The 18,199-nt window shown below is 47.5% G+C and overlaps 1 protein-coding gene across 8 annotated transcripts in view; it reads right to left on the reverse strand.

Moving 5' to 3' along the window:
* The window catches only part of APBA1 (amyloid beta precursor protein binding family A member 1), a 208,396-nt gene that overhangs the window by 32,898 nt on the left and 157,299 nt on the right, over positions 1-18,199 (reverse strand). For 7 of the 8 annotated variants that reach the window (XR_003964148.1, XR_003964147.1, XM_030293312.1 and 4 more), the window contains exons 3-4: positions 6,069-6,164; positions 1,470-1,509 (exon numbers count right to left, since the gene is read on the reverse strand). Coding sequence is in view for 6 of the 8 variants with exons in the window: in XM_030293312.1 (XP_030149172.1) it covers positions 1,470-1,509; positions 6,069-6,164 (136 nt within the window). In the remaining 2 variants the exon portion in view is untranslated. The remainder of the gene's footprint in view (positions 1-1,469; positions 1,510-6,068; positions 6,165-18,199) is intronic. The other variant, XM_030293310.1, reaches the window with a different exon arrangement.

Genomic DNA, 18,199 nt, shown 5'->3' on the forward strand with positions numbered 1-18,199 from the left:
GGATAATCAAATGTCACTGTTGCTAGATCATACCCTGGGAAAAAAAGCCGTTATGTTCGTAATTTCGTTTTAGAATTTTTTTTTTTAAAGTTAAAAAAAATTCACATTATACTGGTCCTAACTCTCAAAGAACTGCAGGTTTCGTTTCGGCCTTCTGGAACGTGTTTGTCCTTTCAGGGAGGCCTCCGTGTTGCTCACACGTTATGTCCTCACGCCTTCGTGAATGCTGAGTCTGGGGGAGCGTCACTGAAGAAAAATGGAATTTCCAAACTTCCAAAAACTCCCCGAGGAGTACTCATGGAATTCTTGGGCCTCACAAAAATGGCACGAATAATTTACAGGTTACTCAAGAAAGAAACCTGAGTGAAACAAACGTATGAGCTTGACCGAGGCTACAGGGTCATAAAGGTCTAAGAATCCTGGTAATTCATTCTCACACTGACTATTCATTCATGGGATCCAAGGGCCAGACAGAGCTTCACGGTGGTGTTCTGGGTGGTTTCTAGTCCCCAGAAAATCCTTTTTCAAGAAAATGTCAATCTACCCTACCTGAAAAACTAACCTCCATCCTCTCTGGTAGAGGGTCGTGGCACCTCTAGCTAATGAGCACCTTTGTGTGGACGAGGAATAGGCACTCCGTTTGTGGGGCCCGACCTCAAGCTGGGCTGCCCCGCGTGGGCCAAGTTCTGACCCCACTAGGCCTCCTGAACGGGTGCCCTTGAGCAGTGAATCACCTGCACAACCATACGTGGCCACCCTACACAGAATACCATTTACCTGGAGAGCTGTGGAATCAGACTGCCAGTTCACAGCCTGGCTCTGAAACTTGCTAACTGTGTGATTTTGGGAAAGGCACTCACCTCGGCTTGAGTCAAAATGCCTCAGTTCTCTCCTGTGTAACATGGGGGTGTGAAGTCCACTTCACAAGATAGATGTGAGGATTCAATAAGTTATTACATGAAGACCGTGTATCTGGCACAGAGTACAGGCTTGATAAATGTTACTACACTTAATTCATCCAAGCAAGAGATGAGACTTATTGGGAAGGTCTTTTTTTTTTTTTTTTTTCCCTTCCTAAATTTAGAGGACCAAAAGTCTCCTTTAAACTTCATTCCCACTGGAATGGTCCTTGATGGATGTAAGAGGTGTCCTGGACTAGTGGAGAGGAGATTTGGATTCAGATGGAGTATGACCGTTTCTAAGCTGGAAACAGCCCTCAGCCTCCATGCATCCTCTCTTGGGTTCTCAGGGACAGAATCAGCAAAGGTGAGGAGGGAGGTAAGGAATCTTTGACAGGCTCACGGCTGTTTTCTTTTAGTTTAAAATTCTCTCATCATTAAGACTGTGAATAAGTGGTTCTGTGGCCTTTCTTCCCCACTATGGTCTTACCGCCCAGTGCTTCAAATACCCAAAATGCTAGAAGATTCATGCACGACTCAGTACTCAATTACTTCCTTTTCAGCTCTTACCTTCAACGTAGGTTGGGAATGAAGCCAAGCTTTTTCTTGACTGTAATCAAGACAAAGAGGTTTCAGAAAGGGCAAAGCGTGGTGAAAAATGCATTAACACAACTTTATCCATGCAACATGAAAAATAAATAGATCACCAATGACAGATATTAATCAGGTGTTGACCGTTTTTGGTTATTACGGAGAGAAAGGTGTGAACAGACACACACACTTCTTATTAGAGGTTACCCAAAGCCCAGAACATCCATTCATATTTTAGGTAACCTGAAAATCTCACATTCCACAATTAGATGTCCATCTGCTTAAAAAGTTTCTAAGTGAAAAACTGTTAGATGAGTAAAAGCACCAACAATGTGATTATATGTTGAAATCAAGAATTCTCTTGGAGAATTTTATTTCCCTTCAGGTCTTTGCTTCAGTCATCTCTCACTGTGCTAAAAATGTTTGCCAGAGTTTTCCTCTCCTCCTTTTGTCCCTTGTTGGTTTAAAAATTCCATCATGTAAGTGATTAGTATATGTTACCTTAACATAAGAACATAAACAAAGGAGTGAATTGAAAACTGTGGAATTTCTTACACTAAGTAACACCTCACAGCAAGGGTCTTCCAGCAGCATTGTTGGGCTGTGGGCATGATTGGCTAGAAACCTTCCAGAACCTGACTGGATGGCAGTTTCAATGCTAGGTTGCAGAGGAACAATACTTACCATTTGGTTCCTCCCGTAACTGAGTGGCACAGAGAACTCTGAGTGGCCTAAGAGTAGGGAGTTCATTCCCGCTCTCGCCACAGAATTTGTAGCTGATGTGTTGGGGACAGGGTGATGTGAGCATTGCAGGAGAGTGGAGAGCCACTGTCAAAAACAAGACTCCTTCAAACGAGCAAAAAGGAGGGTCTGCAAGGCCCAGGGCTGTCCTCAGAAAGCCTAAAGATTTTCATGGCTAAGAGTCTAGTGGGTATGTCATTTCAATCTGTATGTTTTAGAAAAAGGGTATCTTATACAGCATAGCTGCTCAATGGGTTGACCTGGGTTGATGGTAAACTCTGGGGTGCCTGGCGGCTGGGAGAGGTAGGGCCTAAAAGAGGGGGGACATCAGGGGAACAGCTCTGTCTTGTAGCACCTTTGTAGCAAAGGGATGACTAATTAATAAATACCTGCACAACACTCTAAAAATAGTAGTGTTAACTGTTCTATAAAAAAAAGGGGGGAGGCAAACACACCCAGGCTTAAGACTGTTTCAATTCAAGACAATGACAAGAATTCAACACGAATCACACAACATAGCACACAAGGCAACCTGTCAGTAAACCTTCCGGAATGTGCCCGCGGGGATGAAATGGTTCGTCACACCGAACACGGTGGGTTTCTTATTTCAGAAGGGATAACCTTTAAGGAAACTACAAATACAAGTCCACTGGGAAAGAAAGGTCTTTGGCTCCTTTTGTCCCTTGCTGGTTTAAAAATTCCATCATGTAAGTGCTTAGTATATGTTACCTTAACATAAGAACATAAACAAAGGAGTGAATTGAAAACTGTGGAATTTCTTACACTAAGTAACACCTCACAGCAAGGGGCTTCCAGCAGCATCGTTGGGCTGTGGGCATGATTGGCTAGAAACCTTCTAGAACCTGATCGGATGGCAGTTTAAATGCTAGATTGCAGAGGAACCTCTGCATTTATGGAAACCTGCACCCCAAGGAAAGCTAAGATAGGTGGACAGGAAGAAAGAGAACTACAATTTCAACTTCAATGGTGCTTGACATTGGTTTTACTTTTTCGTTGATCCAAGTGAGAAGAAAGGGTCAGTTGAGGGGCAATAGCCAGTTCTAATTCTGGCTACAAACAACAAAAACTGTGTAACTTCGTGGTATGTAGATGGGAGCCAGTCTTCACAAAGACTAAAGATCTTAAAATTAGTTATTTCTCAACAGCAAGGGGCCTGGGGTAGAGAGGGTTTACTTTGTTTAATCAAAATGGGTTGGCCTCCAGGTACACCCAAGAAGCCAACTCAGACCTTCTCGGCCTATTAGGATACTTTTCTGAATGCTCACTTCAAGGACAGTCCCCAGATTTTAGCAGAAGCTACGAAAGAATTACTTGAGTCTATAGTTCTAAAAGCTGCCGTTTTTATTTAGAGCCACAACGGAGGGCATTTGGTACATTTACTTATTCTCTATTCATAAGCTCATGACTGGCTTTCTTTAGTCTCTGGGGTAGTAAGTTTTTTACGAAAAGAGTTTTGAGAAATGAAAGAATCTCTAATTATTGCACACAAAGAGGATTTTCATCATTATTTCTAAGGATATGCAGAAACATGTGCCAAGTCCTGTAGGAACCGAGAAATAACACATTTGCCTTGCTTATTATATCTGATGAATAATCAAATGCTGAATATTCAGATGTCTGATTAGCCCTTTGTTTCCTCACATGTGGACAGAGATGAACATGAGTTGATCCTTCACATTCAAGAATTAATAAAGCCACAGTCAAGAAGATGAAAGGCCAAAGTCCTTGGGATTTTGCAGGAGACACTAAACCATGTGCAGAGCCAGGAGACCCGACGACTGGAGTCATGACATACAAGTTACCTTGTCCACTCAGCGTGTGGCCTGCAGGCACTTTTTGCCCCAAGGGCAGAAGACCCTGGCATTCAGACCCTGGGCCCACAGGAGCTCTGGATTCACAGCCTGCCCTGACCCCTTGTGGGCCCTAGACCTTGGGTAAGTCACTGAGCTTCTATGCTGCCTCAACCACAGTGTGAGGACAGTGAGTCCTACACCTCACAGAATTACTGTAAGGATTAAATGAGATACTATCTATGATTTGCTTGGCCCGATGCCTGACCACTGTAAATGCTCGAGAAATGGCCGCTTTTTATTAGTTATGATCACTGTGGCCTTGATTCTTTTCTTCTTGTTTCTTGTTCTCACCCATCCATGTACCATGAACAAAGGATAAGGCAGAGCTGTGGGATCTAGGGTCCGGAGAAACAGTGACCTAGTTACCCTCCGCTCCCATGAGGTAGGGTCTGAGGACAAGACCAGAGGAGGACAAAGCGTATTTCAAATTTAAATTTTAATGTTGGTGTGATTTCAGAGAAGGCCTCCTTATGTTCGTTTGGGTTAACGTACACAGGTTATTAAAAAATCTACTTCTCCCTGTGTGAATAGTTAATGGCAAACGTGTGTGTACTCAGTGATGCCTCAAGGGTACATTTTAATGAAGACTCCCTTTAGAAGTGATCTGCCACTCGCTGTGAAGTGGAAACCGCTTCCTTTTGTCGCATTTAACGTAATATGCTTAACAAAAGGGAGGAAGAGGAGACAGTCATTGACTATATGGTTTACCTCTTTCGTGCACAGCCTCAGCACTGGCTGGGCTGGAGTGAGCTGAACCCCCCTGGAGACCACATAGACACAGGCCCACAGTTACCCGAGGCCACTTCATAAATAGCTGGGGTGGCACTTGGCTGCGGGTCAAAGGACAACAGTGTGGGAAAAGGCAGCGCCCCCCCCTCCAGGAGGAACACCTGCCCTTTTACTGCCTCGCTTGGAAGCAAGCATCATTTAGTAGGGCGACCACATGACTTACTGTCGGAGAGGGACACTTCCGGGCTGTGCTCTCTAGGAGTCCTTAGCCACACACGACTATTTAATTAAATTGGAATAAAATGCAAAATTCGGTTCCTCAGTCCCAACAGCCACATTTCAAGAGCTCCCTAGGTGCATGTGGCTAGGGACCACCATATAGGATAGCACAGAACTGAGCATCTCCACCAGTGCAGAAAGTTCTCTTGGATAGGGAAGAGTGGAGGGGCGCCTGGGTGGCTCAGTCGGTGAAGCGTCCGACTTGAGCTCAGGTCATGATCTCATGGCCTGTGAGTTCGAGCCCCGCGTCGGGCTCTGTGCTGACAGCTCAGAGCCTGGAGCCTGCTTTGGATTCCGTGTCTCCCTCTCTCTCTGCCCCCTCCTCCGTTCACACCCTCTCTCCCTCTCAAAAATAAACATTGAAATTTTTTTTAAAAAAAGAAAGGGAGAGGGGTGCTCACTAGCTGCACTGCTTGCACAACAGGTGTGGACTGGAAACCACCCCAGGTAAACCAGGACCAGTGGTCATCCTGATGTCATGAGAGATATTTCACTTGGGCCTGAAATAAACGGGTACTTAAGAAACCAGTCCATTTCCCAAACCGAGGTTTGTAATACCCCGAGGAAGGATGCTGCTACACAGAGCTCTTCCCCTCCAGTTTCTGGCACTGTCCTGGAGAACTTTCTGGAATGATGGAAATTCTGTGTCATCTCCCCTGTCCGATGCAATAGCCACAAGTGACATGCGGCTACTGAGCACTTGACCTGTGGCCAGCGTGCCTGAGAAGGTGCACTTCCGTGTCGTTTATTAATCCAAATAGACACCTGTGGCCGGTAGCTACCAGGCTGGACGGTGCGGCTTCAATCACCCAACTCCGGGCTGGAGAGGAGAAATCCGCATTTCTCTGCCGCGAGGGGAATTTGGGGGATTTGGGCAGGAAGCTGAAGAAAGCTCACACCAGAAGAGTAAGACAACACACGGGCCGGTGGCTTCTGGAACAAAACGGCACCCTACCTCTTTATTCGAGGAGGCCTCCGCGGGGTCGCTGGGGTGAAGGGGTATGCTCGAAGACTCTGCCCCCAGGGGAGGGGAACTGCCAGGAGACGGGGACTGGAACACAGCAAGGGAAGGACACAGTGAGAATCGGGGGGTAAGGGAACACCCGGCCGGGGCGGGGGCCAGAGGACAGGGCCCCACAGAACCGAACAAACGCTTCCTCAGTGAAAAACTTTCTTGCAGAGAAGCTACCAACAGTACATAAAAGGCCTGCGTTTTTCGAGCTCTCTTTTATTTCTGTTCATGTTTTTCATTTTAGAGGTGGGGAGGGGCAGAGGGAGAGACAGAATCTTACACAGACGCCACGCTCGGTGCAGAGCCTGACGCAGGGCTGGATCCCAAGACCCTGGGATCGTGACCTGAGCCAAAATCAAAAGTCAGACACTCGACCGCCTGAGGCACCCAGGCGCCCCTTGAGCTCTTTTAGATTCCCACCATATTTTCTTGTTTCGTTTATGTTTATTTATTTTTGAGAGAGACAGACAGAGAGACAGAGCATGAGCAGGGAGGGGCAGAGAGAGAGGAGACACAGAATCCGAAGCAGGTTCCAGGTTCTGAGCGGCCAGCACAGAGCCCGACGCGGGCTCGAACTCACAGACTGCGAGATCGTGACCTGAGCCGAAGGTGGACGTTCAATCGACTGAGCCACCCAGGCACCCCTCCCACCATGTTTTTAAAGGAAACTTTTATAGCTTTGCCATTTTGTTCCTCCTTGGGCCAAGTGTTAAAACGTAGCAAAAGGTGAATAGAGTCCTAAACGAATAAAGCTAACGGGGATACACATGAGTCTGTGGTTTTTAAAATTCTGACAAAGACTTTGGATACTAATGGTCTTACAAAACCACCTGCCCAAGATTACCTGAATGGAAAAGGAAAAATGAAAGCAGGTATTTTTTAATTAAACATTTTAAAATGTTTATTTTTGAGATGGGGGGAGGAGCAAAGACACACAATTCGAAGCAGGCTCCAGGCTCTGAGCTGTAAGCACAGAGCCTAATACGGGGCTGGAGCCCACGAACCGTGAGATCATGACCTGAGCTGAAGTCAGAAGTTTACCCAACTGAGCCGCCCAGGTGCCCCCAAACAGGTATTTTTACTTTTCATTTTTTTTTTTTTTTTTTTTTTACTTGAGAGTGAGAGAGAGCACGTGTGAATGAGCAAGGGGCAGAGAGAGAGAGAGAGAGAGAGAGAGAGAGAGAGAGAGAGAAAGAATCCCAGGAGGGGGAGAGGGTGAGGGGGAGGGAGAGAGAAGCAGGACTCACCCAAAGCAGGGCTCGTATTTTACCCAAAGCGGGGCTCGTGTTCACCCGAAGCGGGGTTCAAACTCACCCAATGTGGGACTCGAACTCACGGACCGTGAGATCACGACCTGAGCCAAAGTCAGATGTTAACGAATGAGCCACCCAGGCACCCTGAACGTGGCAGCTGGGACTGATGACCAGAAACCACACCACCTGTATTTCTCTAGTCCAGATTTCAAGTATTTTTTTCGGATTTAATCCACAGGCCATTGAAAATTCAGAGAAATTTCAGCATCCAAACAATATGACCTTGGCTGCTCTTGAAACAGTTCAAAAATCCTTTATTACATGATAGGTTTGAAAATAGGGGGTAGAAACATAGCCTCGGGGCATATGGTCCCCATCAGGTGTGTTACTGCCTCTGGTGGTGGCACAGGTAGGTCTTGCTGGACGGGGAACAGGAAGCCCCAGGTGAGGGCCCAACACAGCATGTGCTCCGTAAACACCTTCCCAGTGAACAGCCAAAAAATCAAGCCAGCAGGCCGGAGGGTGGGACTAGTACGGGCGCTGGAAACCCTCCCCAGCCAGTACCCAGACATCTCTGCATGTTCTCCTGAAATCCTGACAGATGAAGGGCATCTTCAGGCAAGCCACAGGGATGCTGAAGAAAGCAGCAGCCGAGGTCCTCTGACGGCAAGGATATACCCCGCTTCACCATTTGTTGAAGTCTGATAGAAAGCCTAAAACGGAACCCACGTGACCATCTGTTCTCTGAAGAAGCGGGGCCGTGTGAGGGGAGGTACGTCCCAGACAACGGAAGCCGGGTCAACCAGTGACAGCTGAATCTGTTTCTGATCTCTTGCAACTGGCCCCCTTGGGAAAACCGAGATAGAAACAGCGGCACAGGACCTCTGCATGGAAAAGGAGAATGTTCCACAAGATTGGTTGTGCTGAGTAGGGGAGGGGGTACATTAATACACAGTGGGACTTCGGGGCACCTGAGCGGCTCAGTCCGTTAAGCGTCCGACTTCGGCTCAGGTCATGATCTCGCAGTCCGTGGGTTCGAGCCCCGCGTCGGGCTCTGTGCTGACAGCCCAGAGCCTAGGGCCTGCTTCGGATTCTGTGTTTTCCTCTCTCTGCACCTCCCCTGCTCACTCACTCTCTCTCTCTCTCAAGAATAAACATTAAAATAAATAAGTAAGTAGATAAATAAATAAATAATGGGACTTCAATGAGCATTATGTGAAATCATAAAAAAAAATACATCTTTTCCAGAAAGTCTGGATTACAGGAAAACACAGGGGGCACCAAATGACCTGGACGATGATGTGGTGAAATGCAGTTTTATTCACGCTGAGGCTATTCCTGTGAGGCCTGGATTTGATTTCCATGCCCACAGAGCTGATTCTGGGCAGGGAAATGAGGACCAATGAGCTTGTTAATCATTCACAGGCAGAAATCAGCCTCTGCCCAGTGAAGCCAAGAGTGTGGGTGCAGGGTAAGAGCAGACGTAAAGGACCCCCTAATTCCACAGCCCCTGGACGCAAGAACCGAGTCCTACATGCCTTAAAAAAATCCCACGCAGAAGTTTTTATTTGGCGCCCAAGAGAGCTGAGGGGTACTGGCTGAGGTTAGCTTAGTGTGGACCACTCAAAATTAATGCAGGAAAGTCCTCACGAGATTACAGGGCCTTTAAAGTTTCCCAGTTTTTCAGATTTGAAGAGCTTCCTTAGATATTTACATCTAGGTTTTCCCCCCAGTAATTTCCTCTGTCGCAAAGATTTTAAGGGTCTGGTCCCTGGGAAGCTAGTACAGCTGGTTTTTCTTTAATTGCTTGGTTTGAGGGCTGTGTTACACCTCCACTTGAGAAAGAAAGAAAAGAAAAAAGAAAAAAAATCTTCAAAAGAGCCCCTCGGTTCCTATTTCCTCATCTAACCATCTTCTCTTGAAAATCTTCTAAAAACGGATTCGTTGCAACACTGGGAACATGGGGTCATCTTAGGATGCTGTGAGAATGTAGGTTATCCAGACAGCAGGCTGGAATGTGGAAGAGGCAGGGCAGACCCCACAGTGAGGTGACGTGACCAGCGCCCGGAGCCTGCTGGGGCACGCGGGAGAGGAGGGACCCACACTGCCCTCATCAGGGACCACTTCCCCCCAGGGCACCACACTCTAGCCTTCTGCATGCAACTAAGCTCACTCACTTTTCCATTTGCATGTGCAGTTAATGACCTCCATCTAGAGAGTTCTCCCACGTTCTTTCCCACCGTCGATGCTGAACTTGAAAGTACCTATCTTGCTGAAGTTTTCTCAGACTCCACTCACGGTATACGGTTCTCCCCTGATGGCTTGGGTCAAGTTCTGTAATTATGTGTGTGTCTGCCCTCTCTCAAGAACTCTGGCAGGGATCTTATCTTAATCATCTTTGGAATCCAAGGGCCTGGCGGTGGGGCTCATCAACAGTAGGCATTCAGTGAACATTTGCTGAATAAATGCCTTCAGTGTCGTTTCCAGCTTTACCATATTCTCCAACCTGCAGAAAGCAGGTCAACCACTGATCTCCTTCATTATTGTTTCCTGGCCGATGGGATGCCCCCTCCTTTTTTTAATGTTTATTTTTGAGAGAGAGAGAGAGAGAGAGAGAGAGACAAAGTGCTAGGGGGGAGGGGCAGAGACAGAGACACACACAGAATCCGAAGCAGGCTCCAGACTCCATGCTGTCAGCACAGAGCCCAACACGGGGCTCGAACCCATGAACCGCAAGATCTTGACCTGAGTTAAAGTTGGACACCCAACCAACTGAGCCACCTAGGTGCCCTGAAGCCCTTTTCTGATAGCACTCCTATGATCTTACGTGTGGAATGTTAAACTTGCATTTTGAATTCGAACTCTGACCTGAGCTCCAGCAAAGCTCTTCTGAAGCTACAAGCTGTCTGCAAACGAAAGGCCCCCCCACCTGGTGGGAACCTACCACTCCCCACACCACTGCTGACAAAGTCAAGGTGGACAAGCGCCTTCAGGGCTGGCACAGCCCCCATGGAGCCTAAACAAAGGTGTTTAGTATTGACTTAAATGTCTGCTTTACAAGCCCTTTGCCCCCTCACTGCCAGCTCCCGCCTTGCTGTACTCTCAAAAGTAGAGAGGGGTGCCTGGGCACCTTGGTTGAGTGTCTAACTTCAGCTCAGGTCATGATCTCGCGGTTTGTGAGTTCGAGCCCCGCGTCGGGCTCTGTGCTGACAGCTCGGAGCCTGGAGCCTGCTTCGGATTCTGTCTCCCTCTCTCTCTGCCCCTCCCCTGCTCACGCTCTGACTCTGTCTTTCAATAATAAATTAATGTTAAAAAAAATTTTTTTTAAAGTAGAGAGAAAACCAGAAACTAGATAACACTTTTTACTTTCAAAGAATGTACTGGAGGCAAAGTGTAACCAATAAAATATGATACAAAAAGTGAGTTATTATTATGTATTTCTCTGTCTGAAGTCTCATGCCTTCTGGGTCACTGACTCGACATTCCATTTTAAGTCAATGAGACCAAGGATGGGAAGCAAAGGTGGGCGTGGAAATTCACAAAGTGCCACACAGGGCGTCTGTAAGGAGGCGTCTGTGATGTCCAAAGACGACTCAGTAACTCCCTGTTCTGGTTCACTGCAGGAGATCTTAAGCTGCTTGTCTTCTACAGGTGGTGTTCTAGCAGATTCTCCACAACCACGGTCCGAATTTTACTACCACAGCTCTGGGGCTCCACAGAGCAGAGCTCTCAGCTCGAAGAGTCTGGTTCCTCAGGGCCAGGGCAAGAGATGGATAGTCCCTTTGTTAGGCTGGAGACGGCCTCAGGATACAGAAGCATCCAGAGGGAAAGCCAATCACTCATTTCATTTCCAATCGAACATCTCCCGGGGGCACACGCTGTACCTGCTGGCGGGAGAGGTGATATGTGCAGGGAAGCAAAGCGGGCAGAGAACTATTATTCATTTATTCCTTCAACAGGCATTTCTGTGCCTACCTCTGTTCTTGATACTGGCTTGCTAAACAAAGAGGAAAGAGACGCTGTGGTCCTGTCCTATATCCCTTTCCAGATGAGGGGGGGAGGCAGACGTGCGGAGGCAGGGCTGTGGCAGGGATATTCACCTGTACATGGGACGCGGGGCCGGGAGGGCGCAATTCTGCAGGAGGGGAGGCGTATACGTGCAACGCTTTATGGGGAAGGGGAGACTTCAGCTGAATCCTGAAAAGTGTGCAGCCTTCATGGAGCAGGATGGGATGGGGAGTGGAGGGAATGTTCTGGAAACAGGCAGGGAGGTCGAGCAGCTCTGCAGGAAAGTGGGAAATGAGCTGGCGCTCAAGGACAAGTCACTGCAGCCTCGCTGATGACAAGTAGCCAGCACCTACTCTCTGCCCAGAGGGTGGGGTTTTCTTTGTGAGCCACTGGCCTGTTGTCTTCAGCAGAGAAGGTCAATCTAGGCACTTAGTAACTGTTTCCTCAGTTGGACTGCAAACCCAAAGAACTGAGGGACCGAGTTAACACTTTCTGCTCTTCCCTTCCCTTAATCCTCTCTCCCTTGACATATGCATGAAGAGAAGACTACGGCCTGGAAAAGCTGACTGGATGATAATGAGAACACCCCCCAAACCAAAGGGTCCGCTGGCTCTTTCCAAGTAGACAGTGTTCTTCTCAGAAAAGCCCGAGGACGGAGCACAAAGCAGCGACCTAGAGACATACAGAGATCTGAAGAGACTTCTGGAGAGACTCCACTCACAAGATACACCAAGGAGAGTTCCACTGGGACCGCTCATTCATTTGTTGAACATGGAAATTCTGACAGCGTCTGAGGAGGCCCTGACCCCTGGCCTGCACCCAGGGAGCCCCTTGCTCAGCAGGGGAGACAGACGGACACACAAACGCAGGGTGTCCTCTGAAAGCAGTGGCCACTGGGTCCTCGAGGAGAACAAAAGTCACAGTAACCCAAAAGCAGCCGCCACTCAGCTGACCACCCACGACGTCACTGTCCACCTCGACCCCTCTCTCCGGCCCACGTCTCTGGCGGCTGGTCTCTGTTGGGGCTCTTGGGACCATGTGGTGCTACAAGGCCACAAAGAAAACAAAACGGAAAGCCAGAAGCCTACAGGCACGCTGCAGAGCAGAAGAGCGAGTACTTCTACGGTAAATAAAAAGCAGGATTTTAGAACGAAGCAACGGGCCCCGTTGGAGGACTGCTCCAACCAGCCACGGATAACTGGGAGAGTTGGTGGAGTAACACCAGCTCACGAGGCGGACGCTAACCTAGCAAGAAGGATGGGACCAGGGGTGCTTTGAGAAAGCATGACTGGAATATCAAATCCATTAAGGGAGGCCCTTGAGAAAACTGTAGTAGCCCTCACATGTCTTTGCTGACACCGTCCTCTTTACGGCGAGAAGGATCCCTTTGGATCACGCTGCAGATGTCACCATGTGAACTGAAGAAGGGTTCTACTACATACATTCGATGGCTTTTTTTTTTGTTTTTAAGTTACAACTCCTCAAATCAATACTTCTCCTTTGTTTTAAGAATTCACAGGTAGGTGAGGGGCGCCTGGGCGGTTCAGTTGGTTGAGCATCCGACTTCGGCTCAGGTCATGATCTCCAGGTTGATGAGTTTGAGCCTCGCCTCAGGCTCTGTGCTCACAGCTCGGAGCCTGGAGCCTGCTTCGGATTCTGTGTCTCCCTCTCTCTCTGCCCCTCCCCCGCTCATCCTCTGTCTCTGTCTCAAAAATAAATATAAAACATTAAAAATTTTTTTTTAAAGAATTCACAGGTAGGTGAAATTATAACCTACATGTTATTAGTCAAAAGATAAAGCAACTAAACTTCTGTTTATAATTTCTAGTACTGTTTCTCAAGATCAGGTTCTAACTAAATCCCCTCTTGCCTCTCCCCATACTTGGAAATTTTGGTCCTCCTTTTTGTTTTATGTTTATTTATTTGAGAGGGAGTCAGAATGCACGAGTAGAGGAGGGAGGCCTGTTGGTTGGTGGAAATAAAAAATTCCTAAGACACAGGATCTGGTCTTCATATTCAACACGATCTGGCCTTCCAATATTAGGGTCTGTTTCCAAAAGCACAATGTGAGTCTAGGGAACATAAGGTCCATTTGTCCTTGGAAAGAGGCTGGGATAAAGAACAAAGAAGAAGGCTGGCATGTTTTAATTTTATAATGTGGCAGAGCAAGTAAAGCTCTCGAGGTTTCAAGATAGCAGAAGGCTCCAGCCGCAGGAGCGGGCAGGCCAGCATCTGAATCCCGCTCTCCCACTCACTGCTCTGACTCGGCGCCGTTACTCATCCTTCTCTGATCCTCCTGAGAATTGAGGAAACCGGTTACTACCCACCTCCTGGGGCGGACATGAGGATTCATCGGCGACCACGTGCTCAGGGCCTGTGTATGCACAAGGCACGCACCAGCTCAGGGCCTGTGTATGCACAAGGCACACAACCAACGTCTGACGAGTCTTTTAAGATTCCAGCAGCAACGACAATCACTTCCCCCCACGGGGGAGTGCTCACCAGGATAACACGTACCCATGGAGATGCTTTCCTCGTCTCCCTCTTCTCGTTTCCTTCCTTATTAAACTTTGACACATGGCTAAAGTTAAAAAGCACGTAGAAGGCTCTCTAAAATCATACTACAATAGGCTCTAAACTAATTTATAGGCCCCCAGACTCTTACTGGTATCTTGGTGAGAACCGCACATTCCCGGCTACGGCTGGGGGTATATACAACAACCGTGTGTGATTTCTGGCATGCCCGCTGTCTCCCAGTCCAGACAGCATCTTGCAGCGCGAGGGTTGAGAGTGATGCTATCATGGCGAGGGAGTTACAAAAAAAAGAATCAGGTGCATACGCAGGCGTTAATTTACAACAAAGCCACCCCAAGACCTACCGAGATACCCTTCCGTGAGGACCTTGGTGAAAGACTCCGGCTGGCTCGAGCCAACCTTGACCAGTCCCAGCACACGTTGGTCATTTCTTCCAAGGAAACTCAGTGACAAGAATTCCACGCTGACAAAAGGTAGGAGAAAATAATCCTTTAAAAATGACACAGTTTTACCAAATGTGTGACTGGGTTATTTAGTAATTTCACCTGTGTAGAGCGAGACGCAGCACCTGAGAATAAATTTTTATTTTATTTTATTTTTATTTGTTTAACATTTATTCTTTTTGAGAGAGAGACACGAGTATGAGCAGGGGAGGGGCAGAGAGAGAGGGAGACACAGAATCCGAAGCAGGCTCCAGGCTCCGAGCTGTCAGCATAGAGCCCGACGCGGGGCTCGAACCCATGTGGGATCATGACCTGAGCTGAAGTCGGACGCTCAACTGACTGAGCCACCCAGGCACCCCTAGTTTTTTTTTTAAAGTCACCAAGCAACCAACATACCCCATGAGACCCAAGCACCAAGTGCTCATGGACCTTCTTCACTAGTGCTATGAACTGTGTCCCCCTCAAATTCAGATGTTGAGACCCTAGCACCCAGTGGGGTAGTATGAGGAGACAGGGCCTTTGTGAGGTAATTAGGTCACAGGGATGGAGCTCTCGTAATGGGATTAGTGCCCGTACAAGAAGAGACACAAAAGAGCCTCCTTCCTGTCTCTGCTCTCCACCGTGCGAGAACACAGCAAGAATGTGGCCGTCTGCAAATAAGGAAGGGGGTCTAAACCAGTAGCTGACCATGCAAGCACCCTGATCTCAGACTTCCCAGGTTCTAGAACTGTGAGAAGTAAATACATTTTTTTAATATGTTTATTTTGAGAGAGAGAGAGAGAGAGAGAGAGAGAGAGAACGCGTGCACGAGGCAGGGGAGGGGCAGAGAGAGACAGGGAGAGAGAGAATCCCAAGCAGGCTCTGTGCTGTCCACGCAGAGCCCAATGTGGGGCTTGATATCACGAGAACCGGGAGATCATGACCTGAGCTGAAATCAAGAGTTGGATACCTAACCGACTGAGCCATCCAGGCGCCCCAATTTCTGTTGTTGAAGTCACCCAGTCTGCAGTGTCTTTCTTACACAGCAGCCCAGACTGACTAAGACAACCAGACACCTTTCACTAAGTACCTGTTGACTCCCATTTTAAAATACAACTTTAGGGGCGCCTGGGTGGCTCAGTCGGTTAAGCGTCCAACTTGGGCTCAGGTCATGATCTCACAGCTCGTGAGTTCGAGCCCCGTGGCGGGCTCTGTGCTGACAGCTCAGAGCCTGGAGCCTGTTTCAGATTCTGTGTGTGTCCTTCTCTCTCTGCCCCTCCCCCACTCGTGTTTTGTCTTTCCCTCAAAAACAAATAAACAATAAACATTTTTTGTTTTAAATACAATTTTAACAAGCTCTGAGCAATCACGCCCCAATTTAAAAACTTCCGCGGTTCCTGCTTGTGTAGACAATAAATCCCAGACTCCACCCCGGCACTTCGGGCACTCCAAGGTTTGGCCTTAGTTTCTTCACCACTTTTCCCCCTTCCGGTTATTATTCTCTACCATCAAGCCAAACTGAGCTATTTCCTGCTTCCTGTATATAACCTGAGGGTTTTTGTACACTGCCCTCATCCATGTTCTTGTCTCAACTGCACATGTCCATGAGCCTCCAAAGCCTCATTTCCAGTGTTACTTCTTTAGTGAAATCTTTCCTATTCTCTTCGGTGAGTGGGAGCCCTCTCTCATGAGAATTGCTGATGTTTCACCAGTGCTGTTCTTTTTTTTTTTTTTTTTAACGTTTATTTTTGAAACAGAGAGAAACACAGCACGAACAGGGGAGGGTCACAGAGAGAGGGAGACACAGAATCTGAAACAGGCTCCAGGCTCTGAGCTGTCAGCACAGAGCCCGACGCGGGGCTCGAACTCACGGACCGCGAGATCATGACCTGAGCCGAAGTCGGACACGTAACCGACTGAGCCACCCAGGCGCCCCCTCACTAGTGCTGTTCTTATATACGTCAGTTTTTCCTTTATGTTTTATTGAAATACTATAGGATAGTTTAATTACAATGCTTTACTAAGCACTATGAGGGCAGGATGTGATTTATTTTGAGGGAGAGAGAGAGAATGACCACATACGTGACGTGAGCAGGGGAGGAGCATACAGAAAGGAAGAGAGAATCTTAAGCAGACTTCACGCCAGCACAGAGCCTGACTCAGAGTTCAATCTCACAACCGTGAGCCAAGATCACGAGCTCGGAAGCTTAACCAGCTGAGGAACCCAGCATGTGATTATTTAAGCTTTACGAGGTTCTCCATAAAATATACAACAGGAGCCTGATAAATATGTCGAACACAGGGAAGCACGCACAGACATCGATCCTTTTGTACCGGAGGACAAAGAAGACACAAAATACGTTGATGCACAGAGTTGGTCCTGAACCCACGTAGCACTGCACTTATGTGCTCACACAGTATCAGTACCCAAGTGCAGATCAGGGTTCTGTTCACTGATCCTTGATCATGGTCTCTTCGCTTGTCCGACACTGCTTGCAAATCACACGTCCTCATGTGACGAGTATTGTGGATACGACAAGAACTCTCAAAGGTAGCATTTCAAACAGACCATAATCAAGCACTTGGTCATTCAATTCCTCACCAGGCTGACCACTCCGGTTCTATATGGGATTTCAAAGGCGTGGTTGCCCGTGGCAGGTGATGGGACGTAACCTTCTGCTCCAGGGACTGTGTGGGGCTTCGCGAGTTCCGGCATCCCCGAATAGCTTTTTTGCTGCGCATCTTGGTTGACCCAGCTTTATCCCCTTTCTCAAATAAACACACATTGTTTTCCTCACTGATTTAAGTTGTTTTAAATTCGCCCTGCTCCACGTTAGAGTTATAAAAAAAGAAACAAATATATGATTAGGTTTCTCTTGCTCCAAGACATGTTTGTGCTTTTGAAAATTGAAACCGGTTAAGAAATCCGTAATTACTCACTCTCAATTCAAACTATATTATCAATGCACATTTCTGTTTCCTTAATGTGGTGAAGTAGGAAAGTTAGCACAGACATTGTAGGGGCATAATTATGTCATTAAAATGATAATAGCCTGGGCCTAATGAAGTGTTTTATATACACATTTATAATGGATTCAATTAATACCAACGGAACATTTTGAGATAACTGTCGGTTAAAATATTCTAACCATTTTTATTCTCTCTTTTCCCATGGGGGGGTGGGGGGGAGCAGCAGGGCGGGTGCTCCCAAGCCCTGGACCACCTTGGACGTCAGAGACAGCCTTGCGATGCACGCGTCTCCTCAAAGAGAGGCATTCTCATTGTCAGCAAGCAATTCATTTTATTACCATCAAAAGGGCCTTAAGCTTCTGAAGCCACCGTCTCAAAGGCCCCAAAAAAAAAAAAAAAAAAAAGGCCGAATTAACTATTAACCAGGGTCATTATTTTAAGTTGAAGTAACTTACCAGCTGATAAAGCCCATCCGGAAATACAGGTTATCTTTTACCCTTTGAAAGGGCCTCACTCTGGGTGTTTGAAATGCATTACAATTTGTGATGGACAAGTGAGGGGGCCAACCTCTTATTTCCCCATCAAGGACCTGCACTTTCCTTCCCAGACCTCCAGACCTGAGTTCCCTAAGAGGAAAAACCGAAGTCACTTGTAGTTTACGTTAAGCGATGCAGCCAAGAGCACGTTATTTGCTGTAATAACACATCACCTACCAAGGACAGCCGCCATGTCTGGAAGGCTTACTATGTGCCGGGCCCTGGTCACGGTACGTTAGGCCCATCACCTTGTCTAGCAAAGCAGTTCCTAATGCGTAAGACACCAAGCTCACTCATCGTCGTTAGCATCGTGAAAGCAAAAGACAACACAGAGAACAGAAGGGGAGGCC

The sequence above is a fragment of the Lynx canadensis genome, chromosome D4 (assembly GCF_007474595.2).
Source record: "Lynx canadensis isolate LIC74 chromosome D4, mLynCan4.pri.v2, whole genome shotgun sequence".
NCBI classification, from domain to species: domain Eukaryota; kingdom Metazoa; phylum Chordata; class Mammalia; order Carnivora; family Felidae; genus Lynx; species Lynx canadensis.